Source organism: Scomber japonicus, chromosome 20 (assembly GCF_027409825.1).
Source record: "Scomber japonicus isolate fScoJap1 chromosome 20, fScoJap1.pri, whole genome shotgun sequence".
NCBI lineage: Eukaryota > Metazoa > Chordata > Actinopteri > Scombriformes > Scombridae > Scomber > Scomber japonicus.
In genome coordinates this window covers 11,096,236-11,121,217 of record NC_070597.1, presented here as the reverse complement: position 1 = coordinate 11,121,217, position 24,982 = coordinate 11,096,236, and the positions used below count along the sequence as shown (strand labels likewise).

At 39.6% G+C, this 24,982-nt stretch overlaps 1 protein-coding gene across 1 annotated transcript in view; it reads right to left on the bottom strand.

The window, feature by feature from the left end:
• The window catches only part of LOC128381094 (disintegrin and metalloproteinase domain-containing protein 12-like), a 72,936-nt gene that overhangs the window by 24,837 nt on the left and 23,117 nt on the right, over window positions 1–24,982 (bottom strand). Inside the window, exons 4-6 of the mRNA XM_053341046.1 lie at window positions 9,729–9,807; window positions 4,987–5,063; window positions 1,976–2,162 (exon numbers count right to left, since the gene is read on the bottom strand). Coding sequence (XP_053197021.1) covers window positions 1,976–2,162; window positions 4,987–5,063; window positions 9,729–9,807 — 343 coding nt within the window. The remainder of the gene's footprint in view (window positions 1–1,975; window positions 2,163–4,986; window positions 5,064–9,728; window positions 9,808–24,982) is intronic.

Below are 24,982 nucleotides of genomic sequence, written 5' to 3'. Positions count from 1 at the left end.
AGCAATCTGTTTAATTCTGGATGGACAGGCCCTGCTGAAGGCATGATGTACTGCATGAGCCTGCAGTCTGAACTCACTTCTCAGTAAATGTTGCCACTAAAACACCCAATGTACTTTGCACAGGCGTTTATCAACCCCCGCTCTCTACTCTATACGCTCCATATCACTAATGGACACTGTTAAGCCAGATGGAAGGAATAAGTGAATAATTCAACAAGTAGTAGCCCCTAAAACAGGCCACTTACCAATATCTACATTGCAAATTATCCCTATATAGAGAGGGTTAAGGTTTATGTTCTGTACTGTTAGCCTATAGGAATCCAAATACAGGGTGTCAAAAGATATATCACATATCAACAAAGAGGTAAAAGTTTCACCTTGGCTGGTTGATACAAGATTTTCTGTCTTCACACTTTTTCAGAGCGCAGTATGATTAGAATTCCTGCGCAAATGTTTGATTGATTTTCAAATACAATACATCCAGGGGACTTTAAGGTGTTATTGAGTCTGAAATACCTACCTAAAAAGAAACATTCTTCAGGCAAAATAGTTTGGGTAAACAGAATAGATGTAAAAGGCATGCTAATAGCCTTCACTCAGTCAGGCATGGTAATTAAATGTAAAAAAAAACAAAAAAAAACAAACCTCACGGAAAGTCAGAAATAAAACATATTGATTAAAGCTGGTTCACTATATAGACAATCCTATGGAAGATCACCATTGCATCACATAATGGAGCGATCACAAATAGACATGACTATATATCACTATCCATCCACTCAATATCTACACCTGCTTATTCTCTGCTGTAGCTAGTCTGTCACATAGCCGTGGTACCACTCTCACCTTCATACCTATAGGAAATTAGGACACCCCCAATTCACCCAAACTGCATGTCTATGGACTCCTAGAGAAAACCTGTGGAGTATTAATATGACATCCCCACACAAAAAAGCTCCAGCTGGCCAGCCTATCAATTAAAACCTGTTACGGGTATTAGCCACTGTAGCAATCTGTCACTCCATAACATTTCACAATGACATCAGTGACTAAAATAACTCTGTAAGGCTGTTCTCAGGCACAGTGGTGCTAAAACTGAATGCTAACATCAGCATGCTAACATGCGCACCATGAAAATGTGAACAGGCCGTTATCTAGCAAGTATAATGTTTACACTGTCCATTAGGCTCTTAGTTTGGTGAGTTAGCAAAAAGATAGTATTTCCTAATTAGCATAAACACAAAATACAGCTGAACCTGATGGGAATGTCATATGTTTTGTATGTATTTAGTCATAAAACAAAATCATAAATGGAGAACCTTTAAGATCACCAAAGTGACTACACTGGAGTGGAGCATTAATGTCTTTTTCAGATTTCATAGCAATCCTGCCAATTGTTTGAACATCGCACCAAAAAACAAAAATGACAGCCTCTTGGTTATGCTAGAGTAAGAGAAGGATTAATCCACTGGAGACCACACATTTCTGCACATCATTCCATGGCAATCCATCTAATAGTTGGGTATATAATAGAAATATTTCAGTTTGGACCAACTTGGTGGACTGACCGACTGACAGACAGAATGTCAGTTTCCAATTCCTAGAGCTATACCGCTAGAATGGCTCAAAACAATGACGAAACAAAGCAGACCATGCAATAGAAAGGCAACTCCATCAGTGAATAAAGTCATGAACAATGTTTATAAAAAGAGTTCATTGATGATAATTTCTAAAGATTGTACAGATTTGCTTCTGTGGATAGTTTATATAGTAAACCCAGGTTTAATTTGACCTGTTGAAGACCTAGTGAGGTTGAAAGTGGTCATCATTCATCATCAAGATCAAGATATAAAAAATGAAATACCCCTTCTCTTTGTTCTACCTAAGAGTGCCAGAAGAACATTTCTTCAGAGTGGAAAACTTTGGTGATTTATTAAACAAAAAGAAAGACAGCGGATGCTCTGGTAATCCTTACCCTTGTGCCGAAAGCCCTGAATGGGCTGCTGTTTGCTGGTTCAGTGGGAAACGATATGTTGAAATCATGGCCACAGGTGCCAGAAGCAAGACTGAGGTGTTCAGTTGTGTAGATCCAGTGAGTCCCTCCGGTGAGATCAGCAGATGGTTCCAGTACATATGATCTGCCTTCAAGAGATATGAGACCCCTGCAGAAAGAGGAAGAGATGCATGGAAATATTGTTGAAAGGTGGGACAAGATGCCACATCAAATTTTTATTTTTATTTATTTATTTATTTTTTATACTGGAGCTGCACTGAAAATAATTCGATATACAGCAAATAAAGACATTGTAATATTAGGCAAGCTCACAGGATAATGACCGACCCATCACATATCCTCCACACAGAATATGAGCTCTTGCCCTCTGGCTGACGATACAGAGCCCCCCACTGTAAACTCAAACTGTTTTAAAAACTCATTTGCACCCATCTCTATCAAACTTTTAAACAATGAGGTTTGAGGCTATAAGGGATTGTGCAATGGTCTCATGGTGTTTTAATATTGGGTGTGTGCAATATGTGTTGCATGCAATGTGCACTGTGTTTTTACCATGGGATGAGTGCAATATTTTGTTGTGTGCAATTTATTGTTGTGATTGAAACAGCTGGTGCTGTTTTGTTTATATGTCATTTATTTACTCTAACTGTGGAGATATTTAATTGCACAGTATTTGAGTCTAAGACAAATTTCCCTACTTGGCCTTTCTATCGTATCGTATCGTATCGTATCGTATCGTATCGTATCGTATCGTATCGTATCGTATCGTATCGTATTGTTTCGTATCGTATCGTAACTTCTGATTTGGCTGAAATGAAAGTGGTCCTGAATTATGTGCAACAACCTAATATTACCAGAGAAGATTATATCATTAGTGGTGAGTGCACTTATCAGTTATCATCATGCTGTGTAACAATTATGGCTACCACTTGAATTTGCAATGCTTAGTAATAGTGCCTCTCAATGTTTCCACTGATGTGGTCTGTGTTTCCCCTTTCTTCACTTTTCTCATTTTTTATTCTGTGATTTAAAATGACATCCTAATGCATTGAGTCTAGATAAACTGTGAGATTCTCACAAACCTTGCACAATATTCACAACCACATGAACTCATACTAAATCCCCCAAAAGCCTGAGCACTGCCAACCCAAACCGAGACAATTTGTCTCGGTGAACAGGCCAAGCAGTGTGTATCTCCCTGTCAAAAAATGTCTCTACATCTGTCTTTAAGCAGACAGGTTGCAGAAAAACTGAAATAAATAAATAAATAAATAAATATAAAGACCAAGGTCAATAGCAAGGGCTTCACAATCAGGCGGATCATTCCACATAGGGTGTAGACGTTTGGCTGGTTTTAGAAAACATTCCTGACGGCGTCCAGTGATATTACTGCAATCATTACTCCTGTTTGACATTTGCAAACAGAGCGTTTCCAATACTGAAACTCCTCACTTGTCTAAAGCCTCATAATATGTCAACTTTACTGTATTTCAACAGTATATACAGAGTGTCAACTCAGTTTACTGGTAAAGTGAAATGTATTATTTACTGAGTTCAGTTGACACACCATTCCTCAGGCCTGAGACTTATGACTTGGACTCAAGTCAGACTTAAAGGGAAACTTCAGTACTTTTCAACCAGGACCCCATTTTCCCATCATATAGCGTTAAGGTGACTAATTGGAACAACAATTTTAAAAATGGGTCCAATATTGAGCGAGAGCACTACAGCCAGTGGCAAAACAGGCTACAATGTAATCTTTCGGGGCAATAGCACACTAAAAGTCCTTGTTTTTGCCACTGATGGGCTCAGTTTGTTGAGCTAAATCTTTAGTAATGACTCTTTTAGATGAGCAACGTTTTCTGTAGTCCAACACAAAAAACTCCTCCTGTCATGCCTCTCTACATCTCTATCATGACTCATGACTGAATATTTTGCTGATTTCAACATTTTGCAGACTGTTTCTCTACTGCTGGCTGAAGCGCTCTCAGTCAATACTGAACCAGTTTCAAATATTGTTGTCCCAGTTAGTCACCTAAATATGAAATTATGGGAAAAAAGGGTCTAGGTTGAAAAAGGGTCTGGGTCTTAGGTTTCCCTTTAAAGGTTAATTACAGTTTAGCATAACCTGCATGATTTGTGTTGTTTTGTCAGTCATTTCAATGATTTAGATAACATTGTGCCAACAAAGTAATTGATTTGGGAGGTAAAAAAGGCAACAGTTTAGCCAAGATTATCTAAAGCAATTAATTTGTGCTAGATACTCTGAGTGGTGAAACTTTAACTAGAAATTGGACTGCAAAGTGTTTTGGATGTTTATAATAGATAGTCTAGTCAGGATTTTTACTGTCTACCTTAATTCTCTCTGCCAAATAATTTGTTGCTTGGGCTTGTTTGAAACCTTTGCGATTGTCAGACTGCTCCTGTTTCTTGCCCTATGAGACTTCTTTTCAGCAATGCAGACAATGAGGCAAAATGAATTGGACTTCACTGCTGTGAAATTTGACTCATTTGAGACCTAAGAGCAACAACCTTGAAGTCTCATGCTCACTTGTTAAAATCCTGGACCATGGCCACACACAGTGAATATGTAATCATTAGGCCTATAGGCCTTGAAAGAATTTGTGTCAGTTCCTACATACACACATATGAATATATATCTATATATAGATATATATAAATAAAACTCTATCAACGCAGCTTTGAAGATGTTCAAACGTTGGTTTAAAACTGGACTTAAGGGCTTGAGACCTGACTAGAAACTTGGTAGACACAAGATTTTACTTTAACTTCCAAGAAACTTAAAAACAGCTCAGTCAGTCTCCTAAACCATGAATGTGGGGAGAGTTGTTTGATAAACAACCCATAGCCTTTGGGCTATAGGCTACCTAGCTGTTTCTGTAGTATATCACTAAGACATTAGACCAGAGGCATTGTTGAGATAAAAATGAAACACATTCTAACACACTTACTTAATCCCAGCACAGGTACTGAGGCTGACATCTGAGTTGGCATGACCCTCCACCACACCGTGGTAGTAGCAGTTTGCCTGAGGGAGCACAGACAAAGAGATTTAAAATACAAGACAGGAAGAGTGGAACCAGTATTAAAAAAAACATGTCAGGTTTAACCACAGTTCAACAACACCAGTCCTAGCGGATAACTTTGAAATTTAAGCAAATTAACTCAGGGGGAATAGTCTTTTGCAGGGTTAGCAGAAGACATTCCCACTCATCACCAAAGGCTAATGATGGCTGAAATGTGTGCAGTTTCACATTTCCCTGCACAATCTTTGCTTGCCGCTGTGTTCCCAGGTACCCGGTTTCATGGACCACCTGTCAAGCTGCAGCAGCAAGTACAGAAAGTGAATTAAACCATGTTTATTGAACCAGGCCTGGCAGCAAGAGGGTGGGGAGGAAGTGTCTGGTTTATTGTGAAAACAGTCTCTCTGCTACAATTGCACTGACTTGCTCAGGTGAGGTCTGACCGACGGCCCCTCTGCCACCCTGTTCTGGAAAACAAGGAAATGTGAGTTTTCCAGTCCACTTTCACTGACGCTTAATATAAAGCGCAGGAAGTAAATTGAAATGTCCCTCAAGGTGTCTAACGTCCAATGCTTGCTGATTTTGCGATGTTCAGTTGGTTACTGGTATTTATAGGGATCCTTACTTAGTCTTGCATCACAGCATGTCATACAGTAATTCTGCTATAAAAATATGATAATCCAATTAACAATTTCTCACTACTGATGAGCTATTTCAAACGGCATCTTAATATCTGAATCTAGTAGCCTTCAACAATTCTGAAAGGCAAGTTATAAATAAGTTAATATCTAAAGCTGCATTTGTCAATATTTCTATATTAAAAATTGATCAAATGTTTACTTGTAATGTGAGTGGTGTTTCTCGTGGTGACAAACCCACAGAGCATTATCAACCAACAAAAGTTCCCTTCCTAGAGCATTTTAGCATCTTTCAGCTCATTGATTTGGTTTTATAGCCTGCAACTTTACTGTTAGATTCAGTCTCATGCTCTCATCAGCATAGTTTCCAGCCCCAGAAGGCAGCTGTTGTCAGCAAACAGTACACTACCTACCCAGTACCAATTGGTTAAAAGACAAACGGCTAGCAATTAGCTGCTGAAGAACAAATCACAATAAAAAAAAGAGTGAATAAATAAAATGGATCCACATGAATGCTAATGTTGTTCCTGCTTGTCTGCTGAATGTCTAATTAGTTGTTTGCTAGCACGTTTTATGATGATAATATGACAGTATTGTGTTTATAGGTTGTTCTGCTGTCCTTAGATGAATAAATATAAATAAATTAAGACCGTTATGAGGAAAAAAACAAAAAAGTAAATATTCAAAGAACGTCAACATTAGTTTCACCAGAGAGTTTGCATATATGCTATTCAGCTAAATAACTACTTAAGTGATCTGTTCTTTGCTGCTTGCTAATAAGAGTAAATAAAATATTTGATAAGAGATTCGGGTATTTTACTGGAAGTCAGTGCTACATCACCAACTTGGAACCAGATCTATAATAGCAACTACGTCTCCTCCAAAATAGTTTTATATACTACTCCAAAATGTATTCGGTTAAGCATTTACAAAAACGTAATTTCTGGGAGACAGGGTTGAAATGGTTATCTGTCCCTAACCTTATCCCCCACAACACAATATCTTATTCAGAGGACATTTGGATGTGTGAACCCAAAGCCTTGAAAGCCTCCACCTATTTGGCCACTTTCCATATCTCTACCTTTAGGTGTCTGAAAGCGAACAATCCATTATAGCAAAGTAAAAAAGTGCAAAGACAGGACAACCCATTAGATGAAATATGAAATTTCAGTGTAGTGGGGAGGAGCAGGGCTGGATTTAGTGCACTGAGTTAATGCTATCACCTCATGTTTCTTTGATGAGATCATGACTGTGATGCATTGATATAAGGGATATGAATAGATTTTTTGTTTCTAAGTATTCTGCAGAATGAAATGAGGAAGGAAAGTGCTTATGCATTCATATCTGAAATCAGGAAGATTAATAACTAATACCCAGATTATTGTGGGAGGCAACCTCGGGTGTGAACATTACATTGTATATCATAACTATGCATTTATTATCCCAAGTTAACTCTTTAATATCCATGCTAGTGATTCATATTCCCAATAGAGGGCTTTTGTTACAGCACATGGTGCTTTTTGTTTTATTATATGTGGACTGGGATTGGATTTAGTGAAAAAGGGAGAGGACATAAAACAGGCAGAGGGAACTGAAGGAGGGCTGACTCACGCTAAAGTCGCTCACAGCAGTACCTTGCCTTTGACACACAACTGAACCCTCTATCCCTTGCCCAGATCACTATATCAGTCTCCTCCCTGCCGGCAGGACAAATAAATTAACTACGGATCAGTCTCACAAGATCTGGTTGTTTCCAGTAAAAAGACCCTCCCATGAAGCAACTGGCTGTAGTCATGGGAGAGGAATGAGAGCAGGGACAGATTATGAAGGGTGTCCTGTTCTCAAGTTGGTAAGACTCTATGCAGGTACAGTGGGTTACTGTCAGTAAAATCACACATATGCCCATCACTGGTTCATCCATCTAGTGCTGAAAAGCTTTAATAATTGACAGAAAGAAAGAAAAAAAAAATCAAAAGTCTTTTGAAAGAAACACATTGTAAAAATCGCAAACATTTATTGAATATTTTGGACGATTTTTTCTTATTCTCAAACATTGACAGATTAATCAGTAATTTTTAAAAATCACAATTTGCTGACCTTCACTAATTTATCCATCCATTCATGCCATACCTAGCTAGCTAAGCTGTGGACTCTCACTGCTTCAGAGCCCACCCTGAGCTGACCCATACAACTCCTTCATTGTCTTCATGCTCTGGAATTGCAGCAATTTTGATATGTTGGCTGAGGCCAGACAGTGATGGTCCAGCTATACTCTCACAGCCGTCTCAAATGGAAAACATTGTTCATCTTACTGTGTGGGTTGAACATTATTGAATTACATTAATCTCCCCTTTTGTGAATTTTAGCTATAAGTAGGCCAGGCGTTTTCTACACCGACCTCACAAGCTGTCTATTATTATGCTTTCTGGTTATCTGCACAGAAATTACATGAGTAATTGCTTTCTAAATGATGGATGATCAAATCCCATAAATCAGGCAAACAGGTGGAAGCTCTCGAGGCATTGAAACTGTTCTAAGTGGGCCGGCTACATCATACAAATTCATCACAGTCATGCTATTTCTGAACATAAGAATAAATATCCTTTTACAATTGGATATTTATGGAATCATTTAAGAAATTCTCAAAATTACCCTATTTTAAAGCAGAACAATGTTTTCCTGGGGAAAACCAAACTGAGCTGAGCTTAATGAACATGAGAAATTAAGGAAACTGGAAAATGAAACTCAGACCCAGAAAAAATACAATTCAGTAAATAAAACTCATGACATAATTGACTCACAAACCACAAAGAAATGATATATTTAGAGAGTATGAAGTATAAAATATCAATGCCTACTTAGCCTGCAAGACTGACAGGTGCAAATACAATATTTATTTAATAACATTACAGTCCCTATTACGATATACAATTTGCTAGCCATTCTTTCATTGCTGGCTTAAATTCCATTCACAATTACATTTAATGTGTATAAAAAAGATATTTTTGCTGATTGAAATCTTGGGTCTAAAATGAATAAAATCTGTCATGCTGCCTCTTGTTGCATAGCTGTAATTGTCTCTGAAGCAATTAAAATAATCAGACAGACATTCGGACACCTCAATATGGAAAAGTCCCAAATTGATTTGTATGGCTGTTTTGTCAACTGGAAGCCAATTAAATTGTTGAAAATACGCTGAAATAAGATGTGTTCGGGTTAGGGTTAGGATTAGGGTTAAGGTTAGGGTTAGTGGTTTTGGGCAGTGTGGAGTTTATTTTTGATGCACTGTAGTGTATTATTAAGCCAAGAGGTGGCAGTATAGTCAAAGTGGCATTGAACTAATGCTTGAGCTAACGTCTTTAGGTGTTGAATATTTCAGTCAGTGTGAGTTCTAAGGTGCACTTAGTTTTTGTTAGTTGTAGACCTGCTTAACAAATTTTTTGGGGATGTTTTTAAGCTTATCAATTATAAAAGACTTGAGCCGTTCCATAAAACTAAGTCTATTGACTGACCTCTGTCCACCTTTTGTTTCATCAAATATGAATCTGTTAGCGCACGGAGTAGAGAACGAAAATAGGCCCACTCACCTACGCACGCTTTTTTATACGCAAGACTGCTCAATTCCAGGTGGTTTTAAAAGTGCGTCTAATTACGGCATCATTTTTATTTACGTCATCACTAACCTTAGTAGGAGCAGAACCTGATGAGACAAAGAGGTTGGTGTTGAAAAAGGCCAGCAACTGGGCGCCCTGGTGGCCTAATGCTTAAGATGCATACCTGCAACGTTCATGCTTTGAATCTGGCAGAAGACCTTTGTTGTATGTAATACTCCACCTCTCCGTACATTTCTACATTGTCAGTATAATAGTGACTAAAATAAACCACCCCATGTAAATGTTTGAATTTTTTTAATTATATATATAAAACAATCAAAAGAGCTGCTGGGTAGATGATAATAGAGATCATTGAGATTTATTGAGTCCGCTTTAATGATAATAAACAAAAAGACAAAGTTGTTAAAAAAAAACCTACCGTGAAGTTGTGAGAGCCTGTGACCGCGCTGCCGTCTTCCAGGTAATGGGTTTCTGTATAGTTACTTGCAAACAGCCCCCTAGAAAGGATAAACAAAGACAACAAACACTCAGAAGTGACCCTAAGGGGCTCCATCCAAAAAAAAATCAATCACAGTGTCTTAAGCTGTTCCACCACTGCCAGACCTGCACGGACCATAAACAGCTTGATGTGATTTAAAACTTAACCCTGCTTTAGGAGAGCATAAATTGAACTGAACAGCTGTAGGCATCAAGAAAGAAAATAGATTTAAAAAAAGGGGCTGCTGTTACGTAATCAATTAAACTGCTTTCACACCACATACAGACATGAACAAGAATTCAATATCAATCCATTCTCATTTCCCTGTGATATAGTAGAACAGTAATTAGCTTGTAGAAAATAATAAGCAGATGGACATGATAATATAATCTGATAAAAATGGCAATAGTGAGATTGTGTTGACAGGAAAACTATGAAGAAATCATTTTAAGTTACAGATGGGAATCGATAACTCTATAAAATGACTCTCTGAGGTTACCGAGTGATCCATTTACAGTGTATGTCTAGAGAGCACAATAAATCAACACGGCAAATCTTTGCTGCAGGCTTTTTTCCTCCTTCTGTAAGAACTGGTGAAAGTACAGAATACATTCAGGGGTCGATACCATGTGAGACTGTGAAGATTACCACAATACCTTGGTAATAAGGCACCTAAACCTTATCTTGACCAAATAATCACTTATCTCCATCACAGCAAACACTGTTTTGTCATTACTGCTTTGCAATCAAAGCTTTTTCAACCGCTGTAAGGCTTTTACAATGAAGCAGTGGCCTCCTGTACTATCCGTCAACGTGATATTAGCCAGTGGGTGCTAACCAAGCAACAACAACCACAGCTTAAAACTGAAGCTAGCGCAACAGTACTTTCAAGTGCAATACCACGGAGGATCACTAGATGCTGGCTCCAATTGACTCCAATTCAAAAAGTGCCTAAAGTTGCAACATTTTGGTAAGTTTAATGTTATTTATTTATGATACCTGCAATATTAGCACAGTTTAGCTAAAGTAGCTACTAGCTAACAATGACCCAAGAATGCCCAGTAAGGCAGCTTCTTTTAATCTATCTTTATGTACAGTTTATTGTGCTAACTTCATGGTGTGTAAAAATGTGTTTTTTTGAGCAAATTTTTAAACACCGTAGAGAAAAATGATAAAGGATCAAGAAACAGCAACAATGAGCTACTAATGTGTCACCAATTAAAGCAATAGTGTGCTGTTTCCATTTTATGGAAAACAATTAGCCTTGTAGCCATATCAAATAATCTGATGACAGTTGTTTGTGGGTGCTGAAGGACATGTATTTTCAACTTTCTCAATGACAAACTTACACTAAAAACACTAAATTCACTTCTTCCAGGGCCCTTCAAAGCTGTGAGGAAGATATTTCAAAACACTACTGGTTTGGAATGTGTTCAGAAAAGTTTGGAAAATGCTAAACACACAGTTGAACAGCAGAAGGAGGAGTAGTTTGAAAAGTTTCAATGGACCTTTAGATGCATTTCCTTTTGTGCTGTGATTGTGTCCACTGTTACTAACTAACTACAAACCTTTTAGAGCCTCCTGTAGCCTTTCCTGGTGATTAAGTGATTTCTGATTGAGTACTGTACTCTAAATCACACAATCACTGAGCTATGCTCTCCAATCACTATGGTTACAAACACAAACGATCATCGGGAGAGATGGGACAGTTCCCGGTAGGCCAGATGGCGACACTATGAACTCTGGCTGTCACTGTCATGAGCTGGTCAATATTCAGTCATGCAATGTACGCAGATACCGCTCCAGTGACACCATTGACATGAGAGACTGAGAAAACTACACAATTTACATTTCAGGCAAGTATAATCCATGGTGTATTTATAACGCTTTCTTGCTGTGCATTTCTCAGTCATGGTCATTGTTGTGGTCCAGTTCTTTCTTATCACTTCCAATTTTGCAACTTAAATCAATTTCTATTTCAGTATTCTACAACTTCCATGGTAGCATATTCAAAAATTATAACTGCAATATATTATTTTCTTTGTTTGTTCTTATAATGTGGAGCACGGCCTGCTGGGAAAATGAATGAACAGTTTGCAATGGCAAATTTTTTTTCTGCCGATTTCCAAGTTGCAGTTCACGTCTACTGCAGCGAATATTTTTCTGGAAGTGAGCGCTATATAACTGCAACTTAAAAATCTCCAGTAATATGCTGTGTATATTTGTGAATTTGTGACGAATCTGCTGATGGAAGCGCAACACAGCTGGAGCTGTTCGGTAAGGAAACCAGTTAAATTGGAAACCAATTGGGACATAAAAAATTCCCGGTGGATTTCAAGGCCTCACTCCGCCGCTGCAAACGATACTGTCACAGCCCCACTACAACGCTGGCTGCCCCTCTTGTCACCCGCAAAGGTTATTGAGGATCCATCCTCTCTCTGGCAAAGGGAAGGACACTCAGCTGGAGGATGAGAAGCAGAGAGAGATCACCAAATGAGCTGAAATCCAAAAAAAGCAATGCGGACCCCCTCCTGGGTTGATTATGACAACATGAGCATGTGTATTTATGTACATGTTTTGTGAGGATGAGAGTGTCTGTGGCTTATGTGTCTATGTACATACTGTAAAGCGATACTAATGAACACAACAGGACACCAGCAGATGGTTGGTTGGTGCTAATCCACAGCAGAGGAACAAACCTCAGCAGGCAGCTGGATTCTCTTACTGACCTCACCGCTGACAACCCAGCTGGGAGTGTCAGCTGTAACAACCCGGGGATGGGGCTTATTTTGTTTGGGAGCTGTCAGCGTGAGACACAATGCTTCCCCGCCCTCTACTCCTCTACAGAGCCAAAGAGCTGGTAATAATCATTGGATCAAAGCAAGGCCAAAGACTAGAGAGAGCCAAATAAAATGATGTGTTTCTTCAGTCTTAATTAGGTCTGTGCTCTCAGTCGGACACACAACCTCAACATCTGCCCACAACAGACAGTTGAGAGTGCTGAGTGAGTGTGTGTGTATATGTGTCTGCTCTGGAGTGTGTGGGTATGAAAGAAAATGTTGCATACACCCATGTGTCATGCACATGTTACATTTAGTTTTTTTTGTGTGACTTTCAATGGCTGAGCACTGGGGTTTAGTGTCTAGCTTAAGAGTTGTTGCAGGAATTAAACTGGTGTACATTCAGTCCCTGCAGGGTATCTGATCAAAGCTTGTTGCATTACAACAAGACATTAGTATGCCACCAGACACATTTCCTACTTTCAAGGTAGCACTCAGTTTCTATTCATTTCAGTCGACTCCCTCAAGTGTCAGAGCATCCTTGAATTTAGTGTTGTTTTATTACATTACATGCCCCATTAAAACAATTTCGCTAGCTAACATTAGCACAAGTAAGCTAAGGTTCAATTTAGTCAGAGATATTGGGGTGTGTTTCTACAACATAAAAGTCAACACTCCATAGATATAGATATAAATGTGTTCAATTTAAACCTGCAGAATAGGTAACTAGTTAGGAGCTTCATAGCATACAGTACTTCATAATGCCTGCCAAGATGGTGGCTAACACTTTGAGTAAAGCATTATGCAAATGGTCACTACAGAGTTGGGGGGGACTCAAGTACAAACTCAGGCTTGAACTCAAACAAACAAACCCGGAGTGGAAATGGACTGAGATTAAGTTCACTGAATTGAATAAAACTACTGACTGCCTGGAAGGAAGGAAATCCATAAACCACCAGATATGAGCTTGCATAATGCAAAGTGCACCATACATGCACACACATACACACACACACACACACACACACAATAAACATGTACAGAGAATCACCATTTGCAACATAGTGTAGATACACATATGCACAGAAAAGCTCTCACTGCAAGTCACTCAGCTGATAAAACATTGTTTATTAATCTTTTATAAAACTTAAGGGTGCATCTCCTCTTGCTGTGTGATGAACTATGAGCTAAATATAATGTGTGCCTAATTCCACAAGCTAACCACCCCACATGGCCACTGTTTATCAATCAGTGGAAAGTTAATGAGGCATGGGGAAAGAGAGGGGACAGGGGTTCACGCCCCCCATTTAAAATGCATTACCCACGAGACGGGCCTCCAGCAGAGCTCTGTCTGACTGTCTGCATCGGGGAGATGCATCATGAGTCACCAAGAAGATGCCACGTTCCGGCTGTTAATGCCCCAGAACCTATCCCAAGAGTAAGCAGCCTGACAGCAAGAATAACTGCAAGTGTGAGACAACGACGAAGCGATATTGCTGAAATTTGTGCTACTGCTGCATGAACTCTTTCTAAGAAACTCTGATGGAAAAAACATTTGATAACTTCTCAATTAGACAGGTACAATACCAACAATTACTGTTCTGTTTACATCTTGTCATGCTGTCTGAGACAAAATAGCTTTTTGAAAGAAAATGTATTATGTGATGGAAAGAGCTAGATTTTCCTGTCAGTAGATTTGACAAGGAAGACAGAAAGACAATGAAGTCACTTCAAGCTAATCCTGAATGCCAAAGACTAAATGCCACTTGTGTTCATTTTGCATTAAATTATCATATTTTTTCTGTTATATCTCTGTTCAACATCATCGGGCTCTCTTTCTGCCTTTGTACAGGAAATAACAGAGGGACTCATGCTATAAATAAATAAATGTCACAGCTAACCATTCAAACATATTCTCTGTCATCAATGGTCTTATTGAGAAAATACAGCCCTGCTTAACTTGGAAAGTTAATGTCTTCATCAAATCACTAAATTCCATTGTTCTTTTACATGTGGTCTCAATTGTTAGTGTTTATTCTGTATGTATGTGAGACGAGTAAATGGAGAGGTGTGTGAGATATATTAATTGTAAAAGGCTTGATGAACTGGTGTTAGTGTCCAGTAAATCAACAGCAGAAGATTTGAAGGTGAGGGCTGACATGACCTTGAAAGGAAATCCCACAATGTCAAACATCCTTCATGGCAATCATGCTGCAGAAAATATTTCTCAGCTTTTTATATGCAAACCAACATCGGTTTTCTATTGATTATGGTACAGGATTGTGCATGTCACCACAGATTGTGATGTGATTATGGCAATAACCAGACGTCAGCGCATACAGACATAAGGCGAGCTAAGCCGAAGTCACGCATAGGTCATAAAAACACATTCTCAATGGGAGAGAGGAGAGTTCAAACTGCTTGGGACACTTTTGATCAATTCTTGGAGGAAACACAAAGCACTGAATTGATTATGTGACTGCAGGCCAAAAAGAGAAACGGAAATCTTATTGTGAGAAAGAAAATGAATCCCTGCAAAACTGTTGTCAGGTGGCTTAAAGATGGAGTTGGAGCAATGGGGAACACTACAGGATAGTAGAGCTAGTGGGCATCATAGAATATAAAGTAGACTGTGTTTAAGTCAGTGGTCAGAAATGGGTTTTCAACTTCAAGCTCTGTGTGAATCTCCCTCCTCTCTTGATTAGGTGTTGAACCAGGCTGTAAGTATAATCGAGAAAAAAAAATTAAGACCTTGCACATTCTGTGACAGTAATAGGAGAACTTTAAAGAGAAGATTAACTTCCTTTTTTGGAGAACACAATCTTAATTGACTTGCTATGACCAGTACATTGACAGCATTGTCTTCATTACCATTGTTGGAAAACAAGTTGGATCAATGTGCAGTGATTTCCCAGTCAGAGACTCCGATATGTCTCATTAAACTCAGACAACCTAATCAGGGACTTCTGGACAATTTCTAGAGTTAACTATGATAAATGAGAAGCTAGGCATGAGGGCTCTGGAGAGCAAGTAGCTCTCTAGTGCTTGTAAGCCCTGTTCCATAATGGAAAGTTATTCAGAACAGATGTAAATATAAACATTTAGCGCAGATGAAATCATCATCAAAGAAATAAGTTTCTTGTAAAACCTAATCTAGGAGCTCCAATTAGTACATTACATTTCAATGGAGAGACTTGTGAGGCAATGTGGTAGTAATAATGTCCCCCTGCTTTTATGTGGCAAGTGGCAAGAACCCAGCTTCACTTGGAAAAAGCGGGGAGAAAGTGGGATCATGTGCCTGACAACCCTGCAATAGTGCAAACCCCCCCAGGCCAAAAAAACCTTGTCTCTGTCTTAGAAACATTTTTTCCAGCAGCGAGGGAAGAGGGCCAGTCTTCCTGGCTGTGATCTGTCTGACATCAGGTAGTGTTGCAGGCCAGTGCCAAGTAGAGCAGAGAAGCAGAATTCCCCCTGCTTACCCTGATCTCAATGCAACTCCCAGTCTTTCACGAAGCATGTCATGAACAGAGCCGCTAGAGCATGCCAGCCAATGATTTCAGCTCAAGGAGGAGGGAGGAAGGGGGGAAAAAAAGAGCAGAAAAAAAAGTCAAGGCAGATGGTTTTGACTTCATTTAAATAAGCTGCCATGTTCAGTTGGGAGCTAACATGTAGCTCAGTGGCGCCCCTGGCTCAAGGACCGATACTCAGTCCAGCAGCAAAGACATCAAGGCAAAAACACAAAAAAATGTTTTTATAGCTTGTATCAAGACAGCCAGTTGTATTGAAAGTGCAAAAATGAAAGCATCTCAAGTTTATTTTACACATAGAAAGCAAATCAGCCTTTATCCCACATTCAACCCATCGTATCAGCCTCATTATGATTCTTTACACCTGTGTGATCTGACAGTGGTTAATTGGTCAGTGAGATGGTCAAACAGAGTAGCCATTTGCAGCAGCGGCACGCAATTTTTGCAGTGACAGTCACCTCGAGATTGATGCGGTTAAGCCCAGGCATGCCCCGTGAAATCAATAAAGTGTCATCTCTGTGCAATGTCTGCGTGATGGATGAATCCACAGGATCCCAATTATAGAGACGGGATGATGAATACCACCCCAACAATGGATAAGATAATTGAAATTAGGGCCGAAATGCAACACTAATCTTTGATAAAGTGTAAAAATAATGATGCAGACTAAAGTGAGTTAGACACAAGTCTTTCAATAACTATTAAAAAATAGATTTTGTTTCTTAAATGTTCTCATTTTGTTTAGAGTGCAAAAAACAGAGAAGATGGTCCAATAACCAAAACTATTTAGAAATAAGAAAACACATCTCATTGAAGAAGCAAGTCATGTTCACTTCCACAACACTGCAGCTAAAAAGACTGAGTTTGCACATCAAACAAGACAACATGATCAGTGGACCAAAAAATAGAAAAAAAACTCAGAGGTGCTGTTAGTGTGTTGGTCATTTTGTTCAAGTGCTCAAAAAGACCCCCATCAAGCAAGCTCTAATGGTTGAGAGAGTAATGACTTTTCCCTAAGGATAAAAAGGTGAAAGTGGTGTGATACTGATACCACTGCAAAGGCTCATAGGCAGGAGGTTGGAATGAATGTTGCATGAGCATGATCTTTCTCTAATCTTAATAAAGCAGTTTCAGTTGCCATGACATTACCCAAAACTTAGTCACAAAGCGAGCAGATCAGGAACCGCTCATAGGTCACTTGGGTTTTTGCAAGGCGCATATAAATTTACAGTTAGGTATAAGGACTTGTTTTGCATCCTGTGTCACATTTGGCACATGTGCTGCTGCCTCACCACATTATGGGAATACTTTGTCTCTAACTGCACCACAATTCAGTGTGGAGTGACACATACTCCAATCATTCCAGTCTGACAAGCACAATGAAACCTTATTAAAATGATAAAAAGTCATGTTTGTTTGACGTTTTATTGGTTGGGCTGATTTTACAACTCATTTCTAGGCATGGCTTCTTTTGTAAGAATCACAAAAGCATAACTTCAAACTGTTTCAACACAGGATAACTAAAAGAAAAACTTTGACTCAGAAAGTAGACTGCCGCCTTTTACAAATAATTGTCAGCTCCCTCCTTTGTCTCGTCGCCTGTTGTCATTTGTCGACATGTAACATCACATCTGGCTCTCGTGTGTTTCGCTTACACCATAGAGTCTGTCACCCAGGCATGCATGTACACACCAAGTGGGACAAATGGTGTCTATGACAACCATCGCCCTACAAACCATAATCACTCATTCAATCATGGGTTACAGCAGGGCAAGTCGCTCTTACTTCTTCTAAAAAGACATTTATAGTCATTTTATTGCTCATGATATCACCGATCCCCAAGGGCCGGGGAGAAGTAATCACATGTGACTAATCAAAGACAGTTGATCAGCACAGTGGGAGCTCTAAAATGCTTCACTTCAGGTCAAGTGGAATATGAAGCTTAAGCATTCCTTATGCTTGTAATTAAGCAAGTGATCATAATTAAATTGAAGGAAAACATATAAAACAGACAAATCTTGGCAGTTTGTCCGAGGTGGCTAGGTTTTTTTCCCTTTCTTTTTTCATGGCATGGCCCAGTGACATTGTTATCTGAAACTAATTATTCCGAGTGCCAAAGCAGCAGTTTCTCAAATCGCCTTTGTTGCTGTGGATCACTGGAGGGGAGATCCTTCATCCTGCTTTCTACTCCTATCTGCCTTGGGGGCTTCTGTTCCTCTGTGGCAGAGAGCGTGCCTCTGCTCTGCCTCTTCATCTCCCTGAGGACAAGCCCTGGTTGTACGTCTATGTGAAGGGGTGTGGGAGTAATAGAAGTAGAGAGTGTGCCCCTGCTTGTGTGTAGGAATGACTACATGTGCTGGTAGCTCAGCATGATTTATGAGTGTCTGTGTGTGTGTGTGTGCATGTACACGCGTGTGTGTGTGCTTGTACATATGTAGGAATAGCTGCCTGTGCTGTTTGTGTTTGTGTTCCACACACAGGAGCTCACAGCTTATAGTATATCATGCAACACATTCTTTTCTTTCAACACCATCAGCAAATCACAACACTCCCTGCCTTATTTCCACTCAGACTTATTCGACCCCTCAGTGCAGGAAAGTCAAGAAGGCATTATATCCTGGAGTATTTAGCAATCTCCAAAACAAAATATAAAGTGTTGGTTTACCAGATTTGCAGCAGTTCCAGTTTCTACCAAACACAGTCATAAAATCTGCTGACAGTGAGGTCTGTGGGTTATCCAGAGTAACAAGGATACTGTGTCAGGAAAGAGATGCCACATTTAAATACATTATTACAATACTGTGGGAACCACAAAAAAAAAAGTCTAACTTACCTCCATTTCACTAAAGTTGGGGCCAAAAGATGGATACCTCAAACCCTGAGCAAATAAAACTATCTGCATGGCAAGATAGAGGCAAATGAGAAAACCAACCCTTTTAGACACATTTTGATATTCATGCAACAAGCCTGTAGCAAAATCAGGGAATATTAAAAGCCCACAGATGGAAATTGACTAGATTTATATTCCCTTCTGTGGATAAATTCCAAGAGGAAATAATAATCTTTACGTGCAGCTTCAAAACAATTAATTGCATCACAAGTTCTCTGTCTGTTTTTCTACATCTTTTTTTAATCATTATGTGGGTTAAGGCTGAGAATGGGAGGAGGGACTGAAGAAGGGGTGAATGCAAAGTCATTTTCAGAACGGGTCATGCTAATGCAACAGCTTTGAGCTTTCCCATTAATTCAAATGCTTTGCAAAGAACTGGCCCAAGGCCCAAAGCTCATGCATCTATATTCATTGCAACCTAGTGCTTGAACTAATGAGCGACTTGGGAACTTCAAACAATCAAGCCTATCATTCTTTTCACAAGGTAAACGTGCACACAAAAAAGCAGCATTTCAATTAATTAAACCTGTCTGTACTTATTCGCTCTCCCCCCTCTTTTTGCCCTGCCCTTCTCCCCCGCCTTGCATGCCTCCAGGGAAATCAAACAATTAAGAACTGAATACAAATTTACTCTCCCTCCCTTAATGTCTTTCACTCCTCTGATTGTATCACTGAGGAAGATATCATCCCTCTTCCTAGCAAAAGTCTGATTTTGATGTATTAGGTGGGTTTGGTTTTGCACCGTGACACTGTGACCCAGGAGATGATTGACAGCTGAGAATGTGCAGAAAACACTCAGAGAGGAGGGCTACAAGACCAGAGTTGGAGGAGACGGAACAAAAACAACTCAATTATTTAAACAGAAATTAACCTTTAGTGAAACATGCAAGGTTAGAATGCACATACGTTTGTAGCAGGTGTTTTCTGTGCTACGACAAGGAATTCAAAGTCCAATTTATTCAGCAACAAACCGAGCATTCTCAAATCACTACCAGCATTCACTAGAACTGATTTCTGCAGTAAATGCTGACTAAAGACTGTGTTATATCACGTTTCTTTGAATCAGCTCCTGACATCATAGCATCTAAGGTTAGTAACTGATTTCCCAATAGCGCGCTGGTTACTCATCGATCATCCGTGGTCCATTGATCCCTGGAATATCGGTCCTCATGTTCAGCTGATGCACCCAGGAAGAGGAACATTATTGGCTTTCTTTAAGAGATTGTTTGTAACCATCACATCATACATCAGAGCATGCAGATGGAGCACGCAGCTGGAGCCCATTCATTTTACTGCATCACTGACCTATCAAGCATTACAACAAGGTGAGCATGGTCAAATCGCACCAATGTACACCATCAATGCATTCATTTTCATCTCTATTTCGAACAAAACCAATAGCCAGGCAAGGGCTATAGCCAGGATTGTAGAATTCTGTCTAAATGCACAACCTCACAAATCCCCTTTACCCCTTGACCAGACACCAAAACAAAAACCCTCTAAAATGTTTTCATTTTCGGTTTCTTCATATTTTCCTTTCAACTATTTTCAGTGAATGTTATTTACCAAAATGTAAGTGTTTGCTGTGCAGTTTTTATTCGGATTAAATATTTAATTCCATTAATACAAACAGAAATCAGCCTTCAGTATCAAATGCGTATCATGACACATTACTGGACTGGTAAAGGAATTGTTAATATGCTTATTTGTTTTTCATCAATGATTAAATTACAAGACTGATAACACTTTCATATCTATCGGTTTAATATAAAGCTCGAGCCAGCAGTTGCTAATTAGCTTAGCTTAGCAAACAGAATTGAAACATGTAGCCTGACTCTCTCTGAACATAACAAAATCAGCCTGCCAGCATGTAAAAAGGCTAGTTAATTAACATGTTATATCTTTTTTGTTTGAAGTGTAAAGTGTAAAAATTATATGTTGTGGTTTTACATGGTGTTATGTGCAGAATCATTTCTTGGCTGGCCACACTGATTTCCACAGTGGTCTCTTCTGTTTGCCTGGCAACCATGACGTTAATGACACAACTGCAGACTGCTGGCTCTAGCTCCATATTGAACTGACACATGAGAGTCGTATCAATCTTTTCATCTATTCTTGGCAAGAATGTGGATAAGAATATTTCCCTAAACATCAAATCCCTCCAGATTGCTAAAACCCCCACTTTTTCTGAAAAATACAGAGGATATGTCCTCATTGTCCTCAGTGATGACTGTGTTAGGCCATCAGGCAACTGGGTCTGCTAATTTAGAATAAATATGCTTTGTTGTTTTTCTCTCAGCTCATGTGTCACCAAATTTTAAAGCAAAGTGTGTCATGGACTCAGGCCTCAATTCCATGGGGTGCCTGCACCCTGAAGCACTCCACAGCCTCTTTATCAAACCCTGGCAGCTCCTATTGTTGTTGGCAGCTCACTCCTGTCCCCAGCGTTAGAGGGATTAGGTGAGAGTGAGTGAGAGGAGTACGGAGGCCAACCAAAGGAGACCCTGCCATGTTCCATACCCCGATAGGGAGTTATTAGAAGTTGCTGACGGCAAGAAAATAAGTGAGGAGGGAGAGACGTGGAGGCAGGTAGACACAAGAGGAGGGGGACTGCTTTCACACCTCATCTGACAAAGCAAAAACACCAGAAACCTCAACTCCAGTCATCACACATACTTCCCTTGCCTCCGTCTACTCCCTATGTGTCCATCTCTCAGCACTGCAGGGCCTCAGACTCATAACCTCAATGATGAGTAGGATGGGAAACCAAACGCATCTGCTTTCTGCATGACATGGAGACACGGGAAGACTCTGTGCTCCAGGTCTCTGACTTTCTCTGCACCATTTCCTTTTATCACTAAGCTAAATTTAGCGATGAAAGAGGCATCTGAACTCTAACTCCTACACAGGTTTCCCATTGAGTCTCGTGTGGATTTGAAGTTTTAAAGGAGTCGAAAGCAGGAAAACAAAAGGAAAAATAGGGGATGAATTCACCATTGGAGAGCATCATCAGCAGTGATGCTACCTTTTAGGGCAAGAAGGGGAAACTGCTGCTGGAGGTTTTTTTGCTGTGCTAGTCAATTGGAGCGGATGCTGTTTTTGCTTTCCATCCAGCATTCATTTTTCACAAGGACACTGCTCTGTGTGAGGGCGACAGAAGGAGGAGAAAAAAAACCTCCTAGATCAGCTGAAAGAGACGGGCTTCCATCAGTCCAAATCTGACCGTCTGACTGATGACCACGCGTGGCTTCTTTGCTCAGTCAGTGACCCCACACGCAGGGAGTGCTGGTCATAGGAAGGTCAGTGGACTGTGAGAACACAGAGAACAGGATGGAGGACAAGTAGAGCAAGCATTCCCTCCTAGCTGACATTAACTCACACTATCTCTGGCAACTCTATTTGTCTGTCTGTCAGAGGAGGAGTGGATAGAAGCCAGGACTGTGAGACTAGGCTGATTATCTTTATGGTCAGCAGCCACAGAGGTCAAAAACTTTGGCTGCTTTTGTTTATTCCCTTTGGCACCCCAAAGCCTTGAGAAAATGAGATTTCTCTTGAATTTATTGACAGTGTTTGCTTAAATGGGTGAAAGGGAGAAAACGTGAGCCAGAGAAACAGATGGAAAGACTGACAATCTGAGGGAAAGAGCACACAATATAAGATAGAGATAGAGGGCCTCAACTGACAAAACTCACTTTTATGCTCCATAATCATCACAAATCTCAGATAAAGCCAAATTGCTGTGTGGTAATGGTTGTAATGAGGCATTTCTGGCAATTCATATTCAAATTATTCTCTCTTAAACTTCTGTTTAAGTATAAAATGTGTCATTCCTTATAGGCGAAAAATATCTAGTATAAGACATGGTGAATATTTTTGCTCTTATAGCTGCATTTCAGCATGATGCCCTGGAGGTGGTTTTATTTTCTTTGCTTATTTCCCCCATGTCCATATAGAAGGACTATGACATTACTGCGTGCATTTTGGGGATATAGGGGAAGTCAGCACAGTTGAGTTATCTGTTTCATTTCAAAACCTAAATACTATGAAAGGAAAGCAGTTAATATGAAGAAGCATACCAGTGAAATTAAAAGAGACCAGTCCTTAAATGTTCAAGAGACTATGCAGTGTTCACACAATTTAATGTTATTGCAACAAACCAACAGAGGACGAGAGGTGCTTTCCATTGTTCTCTCTGTACTGTTGTATTCATAATAGTATTTTTTTGAAGTCATTTCAGCGTTAACTTTGTATGATTTTCAGCAATGGGAATATAATCAGAATACTGCTTATATATCTGATTGAGCTACGGTTGAGTCGAGAGCAGACTTGCATGGATAAAAAAAAAATGAGGTCATTCTCATATTCAAGGAAAATAATCTTTCTAAATACATTCAGAAGATGGATGGAGAGTTGGAAATAAAAGAAATAATACGTGCTTACACTTTATCAGCTGTCTGGAATATGTTGAAAATTTCTCACAATAAATGTTCTTGCAGATAAAGCCTAACATTATACTCCATTAAACATTCGACAGAAGTTACGTAAAGGTCTGAAAATGAAACAACGTGGCCTCGTCTTCTTTCAGAATCCGTTCATAACTTTTAATGCAATATTATCCTAAAATGGCAGACTGGCATTTACAGGGACAAAAAATAGGTTATTGTTCAGGCTTTGAATTGTTACATTAACGCAACACCAGGTTCATAATAATGCAAGAAATGGCTCTTAAAAGATGACTCACAACAGGACGACGGCTGTCTGGCTATCATGTCTCCCAAGACACAAAAATAGCACCCAGTAAATCTCATCTTATATGTCCTCTGATGGGCCAATGGCTGCCTAATGGTTAAACAAGCAGGTTTGAATTCTAAGTGTGGAAATAAAACACATTTCTGCTTCCTCATCAGCTATCAAGGTGTCTGGGAGCAAGGGACTGACCCCCAGCTGCCTGAATAGAAAACGTGTGAAACAGGTTTTAAATTTTACACTTTCAATTTTAACTGTTTAATTGTGTTGCGTGTGAAAAAAAAAACGTGAAGTTGATGCAGCTAAAGTAAGAAACTCTATCAAAGAAATAGGGCATCTTTATCAGCAGGACCATAAGCTCACTGGTGAAGGTGAGTGATGGCTCATCCCCCAGAGAGAAACTGCTGCTTACAGTAGGTTTCAGTTGGCTGTGTACTTTGTGGTTTAGGGAGGGAAGCTGAGGAATAGATCTACCAGCTGGAGTCCTGAGACCCCTGCAGTCTGTCTGGAAAAAGGCTCAGAGAGGAGGTGGGGGGGGGGGCACTATCGCTGCACAAAATGTCCCTCTAAACTTATAGTCAGTCTTCATTTTCATAATTTTTGTACATTACACCACCAAGGTTTCCTTTGCGGTTTGTGACACACCAGGCGAATTGACGACATTGCGCAAAACGACCTCTCGCGTCATAAAATGCCACTTCGTTCATGACATAAGAATGAACGCTAAATTAAACTATTAATTAAATGTAATTTGTTATTATTGATTTGAAAATGCTGAATGAGAAGAACGGGAAGTGTGAGAGAGAGAGAGAGAGAGAGAGAGAGAGAGAGAGAGAGAGAGAGAGATGAGAGACAAGTGACATGAAGTGAACTGGTTGAGCTCTTTTTTGGACTCTGGCCTTTGAAGTAAACTTGGGATGGAAGGTCTCAAGATCAGTAAAAAAAAAAAAAAAACATGTATAAGACACAAAACACAACTTTAAAAAGGACACCACGCCTGAGCACTCAATCCTGACAGAGAGTACACAGCATTCTAAGAGGTTCCCAGTGTTACCAGGTGCCTTCTGATTAATTAGGAATATGGAGGGGCGAGTTCACCTTATTAATTACTGCTCTAAGCTTGAAAATAATTGGAGCTTCTGAGAAGGTAATTCAAAAGAGGGAAGCTCCTTCCAAAAAATTCTCTTTTGAAGGAAGTACTTAAAAGGCGCAGGGTCTGGACAGAGACAAGCTTGTCTTTGAAACTAATGA